Genomic DNA, 8,863 nt, shown 5'->3' on the forward strand with positions numbered 1-8,863 from the left:
TGATCTCAATGCAGGGTAAAAGCCTGCTTTCTTAGCTAAACGCACATACATTGGCACACATGCATTTCAGACCGCTGTTACTCTCTGCTTAACTAATTTATGCCACAACAGTTAGAACAGAGATGTTTGATTTGGACTTGTTCTGAATTCCTGGGGCCAATGTAGTGCTGCTGGTGAGCCAAAATGGACATCTAGCAAAGACCTAGGTCTGGGAACTGTGGGAGGAATGCACAATTTGGAGGGGGATGCTGCCTTTGGGAAGAGGTACTTAACCCTACATAGCTTCTTTCCTGCTCTCCCTTTCCACAGCTTTTTTTCTCCCAGGTGTAGCAGACATATCTGGGAACCTTGGCTGAGCCAAAGCACTGAGGGACAGTTGCAAATGTAACCCCTTGCCTGCTCTCCTTCAAACGATGTCACAGTCCTTCCCTTGCCATTTTTGAAATGTTCAACAGAGACCTGGTTCCTAGATCCAGGTTTGCCTCCAAAAGTCAGTTTTAGCTGTGTGAACAGTAGACAAAAATAGTAAACAGAAAGTGTATGGGGCACATGTTTGCAAACACATGATTGTTCCTTCGGAGTGGGTGTAAGAAGAGTACTAATCTTCCTTTAACTGAGATTTTGACATGTTTGTTTCCATATCCCCAAATGTTATTTATGGCTTTATAAATTATTTTGATTATATGGAATGTACTTGTGTTTGGTTGTAAATCACCCAGAGTGGCAGATTAACCTCTGCCAGATGGGCGTCTAACAAATCTCATAAATAAATAAATAATAAACAGTGAGACTGCAAACTTTGCACCCACTGCAAGAGAGATTTGTACTTGGGAAACAATGGGGTCATTTTCTATACCCTTCTTCCATCTTTTACAAATTTGGAAGCAAAGTCCAAGATGAAGGCATACGCAATCAGTCTGTGTCAGACTTCCATTTCCCACCCCCATTTGAATAGCAGAAGATACATAATGCAAACAAAAAACAAAAAGATGTATGCAAAGAAAAATTCTAACATGAGTTCTAGATCAGGTAGGAAACAAAATGTTCCAAACAAGAGCTCCTGAGTCTCTGTGGGCTAAAGTTCATTCCCTCCGGAGGAAGGCCTGTCGCTTTTTCCATGACAATGCCAGTAAACTGATGGGATCCAATTATCTGTGATCTGTGATTATACATGGCACATAATTTATGCTGTGGCCTGTTCCTTGGAGAACTCTCACTTCTTTTTCAGCAATGGTACACCAGCTCCATGAATATCATGTGCACCTGGCTGACAGACCGCATGGACCTTCAGCTTCACATCTATCAACTGAAAACCCTCATTAGGATAGTAAAGGTAAGCATGTTTATTATATCTGTGCTGCTTCATTTCATGGAGGAAAGAGGTTCCACACCCAACAGAAATAAAAAGGGAGGTGGGCAGGACAAAATCAACAGCTGAGAGCAGGGCAAAACATAATAATCAGTGGGATCCATTTGCTCAGCTGCCTCATGGGCTGCAAGTGCCTTACGGCAAAGTCACTTGGCATGTTTGTGAAGTAAGAAAGCTCCTCGTACAAGAGAGTGAGGGTGGAGGAGATAATGAATCATATCCACCATTAGTCATACTGAGAGTAGACCCATTGAAATCAATGAACATGACTAACTTAGATCCATTTCATCGGGTCTGCTCTGAGTAGAACTTAGTTGGATGCAACCCATTGCTTGACTATCTTATTTATTTTTCACCCCCACCACCGATCTGAAGTTGGCTTCACAGGAACGCTTTCCCCTTATCTTTGTTTGCAGGAGATGAGCTGGAGCATGGGGCCTTCCTGTGCCACTAGGCGGCATCAGAAGTGTGACAACACTTGGGGAAAGCCTATGCCATATAGCACAGCAACAAGGAGCCTGTGATCCTCCAGATGCCTGTCTTTCCTGGCCATTGGTCATGCTGGTTGGGGCTGATGGGAGCTGGAATCTGGCCACATATGGAGGGCCACAGGCTCCCCATTCCTGCTGTAGTAGCTTTTCATATCATCATTGCTCCAGTTGCTGGGGAGCGTGCAACACTGGCACAAGATAGTTGTGTGAAATGGGCTGCTGTCATGTGATCATACACATCTGACAATACTAAAATTATGTTGGAAGGAGTCACACTGCACCTATTCCCACAACACTAAAGATAACATCAGAAGGGACCCCAAGCATGTGTTGCAATGTGGATGTGATAGCCATTTGAAAAATTGAACCATATGGGTGCAATTCCATGTAGAATAACAACCAGGTGAATCAGTTCCTACAGTATATATTTTTTTCTGATTTTCAGTATGCTATTGCAATCCTACAACCTAAACAGTTCCATTTTCAAGTGGTTGCTATATTATTGTTGCAATAGGTAACTCTAGTCTTATTCCATTTCTCAGATAGAGAACTGAGGCTGGAAGCTATTGACCTCCTCAAGGCCACCCAGCAAGACCATGGGTGAAGTGGGACTTGAATATAGGCCCAAGCCCTTTTAGCAACTGAATTCTACTAGCAAAAATACATTCATTAGTAGATTTATTTATTTAACAAAATTTAAGTGCCACTTGATTGTAAGAAAACCTCAAAGCAATTTACCAAAAAAGATATTAAAACGATCAGTTAAAGATAGATAAAAACAGGTATTTACAAATATTATTAAAAAACTAATTAAAATCAATAAGCTAAAAATTGATTAAAACAAAAGCTGAGGGCACATCTCCAACTTTACTTTTTCCAAGATATCACATATTTATCCTATAGCTTGTGCCTATGTCAGCCTTCCCCAACTGATGCCCTTCAGATGTTGGATTCCAACTACAATTGGCTCCAGTCAGCATGGATGTTGGGAGTTGTAGTCCAGCAACATTTGGAGAGCACCAGGTTGTGGAAAGACTTGCCTATATTTTGGAGATATGGCTCTTGCCTCTTCCTGTTTACTGTATCAAGTAGTACCAATTCTCCATCCATCACAAATATCTATTCTAATAGCTCATCTCATATACTTCATTTCATTTCTCCACCAAAGCTCCATGGACCTATGAACATGATGAAGTTCAACAGAATACCTCTCTATGGAACCTCAGGTTAACAAATCCATATCTGGTGATATTACATTTGAGGTTTTCAAGAATGCAACCGAATCCAAATGTTATTTTAGGAAATGACTAAGGCACTAAAAAAAGAAAGTAATCATAGATCCATTATTACCTTCTTCCACTTAGTATTTGTGTGAATCAGTTCACAGGAAAGTAATTTGTAACATACAGTCATATGGTGACCCAGTTGAAACATAACAATATTGGGCTGATAAACAATGGTTTATTGGCCTGGGAACAGGTGCCTGCTTACCCATCCCCTCTCCTCACATATCCAGCTTTGGCACTTTTGTCCTAGCTTGTTTAAACCACTGTTTCCTGGGACATCAAAACTGGGGAACTGGTTTTATCATTGCTTGCGAAGAAGTATATGGAACCAGAGTTAGTTTGGATGTCATAGGAAACTGTGGTTTAATAAGCCAGAATAAAGTGTCAAAGCCAGGTGCATGAGGGCAGGGGAGGGGTGAGGAGGAAATGCACAGTCTCATGGCTCATTCTCAGACAGATAAACCATTATTTATCAGCCTTATTTGCAGTTTTTAAAAAACAGGCATATGGTTGATTATGCCAGTTATTTTTTTTTCCTGTGGATGTTCATGTTTGCAAAATTTGTTGGATGAATTGTTATCACTGACTTCAGTTTTAGAGTCTGTGCAGTTACTCTTGGAAATGCAAATCAGAATTATGCATATAGTTAATTGAAATTATTTATCTTACAGTAGGTGTTTACAGTCTTTTAAAGGGGATTGCAAAGGAGTGATAAGATATCCTCTTTTCCTCGTTTGTTTGTGTGTGTGTGTGTGAGTGTGTGTGTGAGTGTGTGTGTATGTATTGGACACATGATAATTATTTCAGTGTGAAATCTCGGTGGCTTACATGAAATAATAAGATCACAGAGGGAGGTAAATACATATTTGATCATTTTTGGTTCTATGTGTTTCTGTTTTGTTGAAGAGTATTAAAATATTAGAATTGTATACTCTGAAAATCAAGGCATGAATAAATTACTAAAAAGCTTTTAATTTTCATAAATAAAAGCAATAGGTGTCAGCACATTATTATTATGTGTTAGTTTGAGGGGCACTGAAAAGCACTGAAGTGTCTTTTGTGCCATTACAGCTATGTAGTTCTTTAAAAAAATTAAACAATTTCTATAGGCATACTAGCTATCCAACAAACACCTTTAAACTGTTTCATGGTGTTAAATAGCACATGAATTTTACTAATATTTGCATTTTAAAGTCGCAATTACATTCAGTAAAAAAGAAAACACTCTCAAGTACAAATAATAACTATTAGTGGACAGAGGAGTTTTATCATTTGTCCATTCTGTAAGCAAACTGCCCTCCACCTGTATGCAACTATGGGCAGAACTACATCTCACTATTATTTATTTATTTATTTGTCTATCTATCACTTACTACAAAAAATTTGTTTCAGAGCAACTTTCAATTTTAAAAGCATCTAATATAACATTTAAAATACTTCAGAGACTAAACCAAACAAACAAAAACCACTAGACAAACACAAGCCTTCCAACCCTATCATAAGAACATAAGAAGAGCCTGCTTGATGAGATCAGTGGCCCATCTAGTCTAGCATCCTGTTCTCACAGTGGCCAACCAGATGCCCATGGAAAGCCCACAAGAATGACCAGATCATAACAGCACTCTCCCCATTTGCAATTCCCTAAAACTGTCATTCAAAGGCATACTGCCCTGACAGTGGAGGTAGAGCTAGGGAAAAAATTCAAGTCTAACACCCTAGAGTTGCTACCAGTCAGTGTAGACAACACTGAGTTAGATGGATCCAAGTTCTGACTCAGTATAAGGCAGCTATGTTTGAACCAGCACTTGATTTTCTTATGGGATTCATCTGTGTAATCCAGTTATGAAAATGAGAATAATCTGCTGTCTGTGCTCCTTCTGTTTTATACCTATTTAACTCCAAAATAGCTATATATGGTCCATCCTGAAACTTGCCATGCTGGTTCAGATCAATGATCAGTCAGTACATATTCATTCTGCCTTAGATGATCCGGGGATCACAAGCAAGGCATACCAGTACACCATGGAGCATAAACTGAATCTATTGTAATAGTATTCAGTTCATGTTTGATACTGAGAATACTAATTTGGGCCAAATATCTATTTAAGGGTTAAGGAACCAAGCTTTGCCTCTTGTCTCAGTGTTGATTTATATTCAGAAGGCCAATATTAGCATAAATCTCAGTGTTTACCATTTACTTCAGCAGCCTTGCTTTAGGGGTTAGCAGGTTGAAAACCATGGCAAAAGAATACTATAGAGTCAGGATTAACATCAATTTTTTAAAAGATCCAACTTGAAATAGACTTGCTGGTACAAACTTTGCACTGTCTCTGATCTTTCCTATCTCACAACATGATCCTCCCCTCCCTAGAAAACATATAGAGATTTTCGATTGCAAGGAGTCCTGGATTCCACCTTGAACAGCAAAACCTATGACACAGTGCGAAACCGTCTGACTGTAGAAGAAGCCACAGCCTCAGTAAGTGAAGGAGGAGGGCTTCAAGGGATCACCATGAAAGACAGTGATGAAGAAGATGAAGAGGATGATTAACTCTCCAGATTTAGAGCCCCCCCAACTTGGATATAGCCTGGAAACCAGTGCATGTAATCTAGTCTTTCAGTTAGCCACATTAGGAAATTTTCTGTCTGCTCTAAATGCCCATGGAAAGTCAACCAATACAATTGCCATTTTAGCTGTGTGGTACTTAAGATTTAGCACCTCTGTTTCGATCCATTGAGTTTCCTAATTTCATATCTATATGTTCATAAGCAATATGGAGCACCATTGTTTAAAACAGTTAACAGAAAAAAGAAATCTGCATAGCAAACATGCTAGATGTGTCCCTGTTATAATTAAAGTATAAATGATGCTTCATTAATGTACTGTATATACATTGATGGTAAATTGTTGTGAAAACAAGTGAAACAAGTACTTTCATATCTTTGTTTCTCTCCTGTGGATGCCAACTGCTTCAAAACAGAGTGAAGCTACTACAAATGACACCTCTTTTGTACATTTGGGGGTGGGGGGAGGAAATTAGTAAACTGGAAGCTGGGATTATTCCTGTTTAATATACCCAAGCACTTTCCCTCCAATATATACAGCTAACTTTGTAGAAGTGACATACCAATGGAATAAGTCATCCATATTGCCACAACAGGTTGACCTTTATCACCTTGTCCACATTATGATTCAGAGCAATTGTTTTATGTCAGTGTCTTACCCCTCTAAATGTTACACTTTTGTTCAGAGTTCTGATAACTGTGTTTGTAAAAAGGACAACTTTAATTACAATCTTAGACTATACAGATGTGTTTATAATAATGAGGATAATAATAACAATAATAATAATAATGACAATATATGAACATTTCTTTTAGTAGATTGTAACCATAATTTAAATCTCCTTTTGTTTTCACAATGGTTTTTATATCTTGTCATGTACATTGCATTTGGATCAGTAACTTGCATGTCCTTGGGTTCCCCCATTCCCTTCCAGAAGCTTTTATTTTCTGTGTAAAATAGTGGATCCATCTTGCTTTTTTGCCTTATACAAGCCGACAGTTGTAAAAGTGTGAGAACTGTGGCTTCTCAATAAAAAACTATTCAGATGTCCTAAGAATAAATGCTGGAGTCTTTTTATGTCCACCTTAGGAAGAAAAAGGCAAACACAACGGATGAGCTAACTTTTTTTAAAAATCAAATGTAAGAGCCATAGAATAAAGGAATTTTCTTTTCATGTGGATTTTTTTATTGTTTATTCATTAAGGGCTTGTTTCCTGATTTGCTCACAAAAGCCAGTGCTGCAGAGGCAAAGGCATACAGAAGCACTGTTTCTCGAAAGTAAGCCTAATTGAACCCAGTGGGACTTACTTTTGAGTAAAACTGGTTAGGATCAGGCAGCTTTCAATGTTTGTCAGTGAGCCTTTCTAAATATAAACAAGAAGCCATGCACACAACTCAGACATTTAGGCTGCAATCCTATGGGCCCTGGAAAGATGTTCCAAGGTTGGGGAGTGAGCCAGATCAGCCTGAAATACCCCCAGGAAAATCTCCTTGTTGTGTTATCTTCCTGTTAGAGCACCAACACCAGAGGAGAGGCAACAGTGAAGGTTTCTCCAGCTGCAATGAGGGGGCTTCCACAGTCAGACCTCCTGCTCCACTCACAGAGAGGGAGATCTGTAAAAACCTATGTCCCCCTGGGTTGCCCTCCCAAGGATCATAAGAATGCACATTAAATGAAATAAATCTGGATACATCGTACCATATTTATTTCCATATCTATATGGATACATATTTATTTTTATAAATATTAGGAAATAAGTAAGCAATGAGAATTAGATAACTAAGGCGATGGCCCCATCCACATATACTTGGGAGTAAGTCCTACTAAGTGTAATGAAACTGACTGCCAATTTGGGCAACAAGCCTTCAGTCTTAAACACCACTGATATTAGGGAGTAAAATCTATGAAACTCAATGGGGTTTTCTTCTAAATATACATGTTTCAGATTGTGCCACATAGTGGCAGCCTTATGCATGCATATATGGGAGAAAACCCCATTGAATTCCGTGGGATTTGCTTCTGAGTAAACATGCATAGGATTCAGTGCTTGGAAAGTCCATTTTAAAAAGAAAATCATTCTAGTTCAAGTTCATCCTGTCCAAAAAGGAACACGTTCTAGTTCAAGTTTGTCCTTTTACAAAATGAACTAGCTCAAGTTCATCCAAATTAAATTCATATAAAATTCCTTGGCAAAAAAAAAAAAAAGCATACAGAATGTTACAAGCTGTTGTGCTTATGTATAGACTCCAAAAGTAATCCAGGGGCCGCACACAAGTAATAAAATTTCTGATAGAATGTCAACAAATGACTCCCCATAATTGTATTTCAAAACTAGAAAAGGGTTACCCTATTTAATGTTTGCCAGTCACACTGCTGTTAAAGGCAGAAGGCATTATTTGCTTTGTTTCTTTACCTGTACTAGCTACAAGCTGCTCCAGCTGGAAGAGAGCAAATCTCTTCAGCAGGGAAGGTACAGGATATACCTCACATTCCTTCCTTCTGATTGCTTAGCAACAGTAATTAAATGACTGTCTTTGGCAACACCAGTGCCTCCATATATTGCTGCCCTGGGCTTCTGCTGGGAGGAAGGGCGGGATTTATAATCAAATAATAAAATTAATATATAAAATATCTGCATAATAAGAGATGGTTGCCTCAACATTTTACTTTCTAACTTTCTTTATAGGTGCCTGTTTGACTTTGTTTTCATTATAAAAGAAAATAAAAAGTAAGAGTCCGGGCCTCCTGTTTGGGGGATGGGGATGGGGGAGAGAATGAACATGAAGATGAACTAGAAATTGTTCAAAGCTGTACCCCAAAATGACCTTAATTCTCCTTTCATTCACCCGACAAATATGGGAACTACTTTCAGCTGTAGTTCAGAGGTTTTTGAACTAATTCAGTGAACTTCATTCAACTGAACTAGTTCATTCCAAGCACTGATAGGATTAGGCTAGATGTGAAAGGAATTAATATGGATTAAGCTGGCACTATAACCACTAGACTTGTTTAAGCATTTTGTTTTATCAGTTAGCTTGGCTAGGGTTTCGGGTGGCTAAACTTTTTTAGCCCATGGGCCACATTCATCCTTTGCTAACCCTCCAAGGCAGGGGGGCTGCATGCAACTAGCGTGTATGGCTACCCCACTCT

General features: G+C 38.8%; 1 protein-coding gene across 13 annotated transcripts in view; it reads left to right on the forward strand.

Moving 5' to 3' along the window:
- CADPS (calcium dependent secretion activator) overlaps positions 1–6,704 on the forward strand; it is a 562,280-nt gene extending 555,576 nt beyond the window's left edge. For all 13 annotated transcript variants that reach the window (XM_061622068.1, XM_061622066.1, XM_061622061.1 and 10 more), the window contains 2 exons: positions 1,229–1,333; positions 5,518–6,704. In XM_061622068.1, coding sequence (XP_061478052.1) covers positions 1,229–1,333; positions 5,518–5,697 — 285 coding nt within the window. In that variant the 3' untranslated portion in view covers positions 5,698–6,704. The remainder of the gene's footprint in view (positions 1–1,228; positions 1,334–5,517) is intronic.
- The last annotated feature ends 2,159 nt before the right edge of the window (positions 6,705–8,863 follow it).

Source organism: Rhineura floridana, chromosome 3 (genome assembly GCF_030035675.1).
Source record: "Rhineura floridana isolate rRhiFlo1 chromosome 3, rRhiFlo1.hap2, whole genome shotgun sequence".
NCBI classification, from domain to species: Eukaryota; Metazoa; Chordata; class Lepidosauria; order Squamata; family Rhineuridae; genus Rhineura; species Rhineura floridana.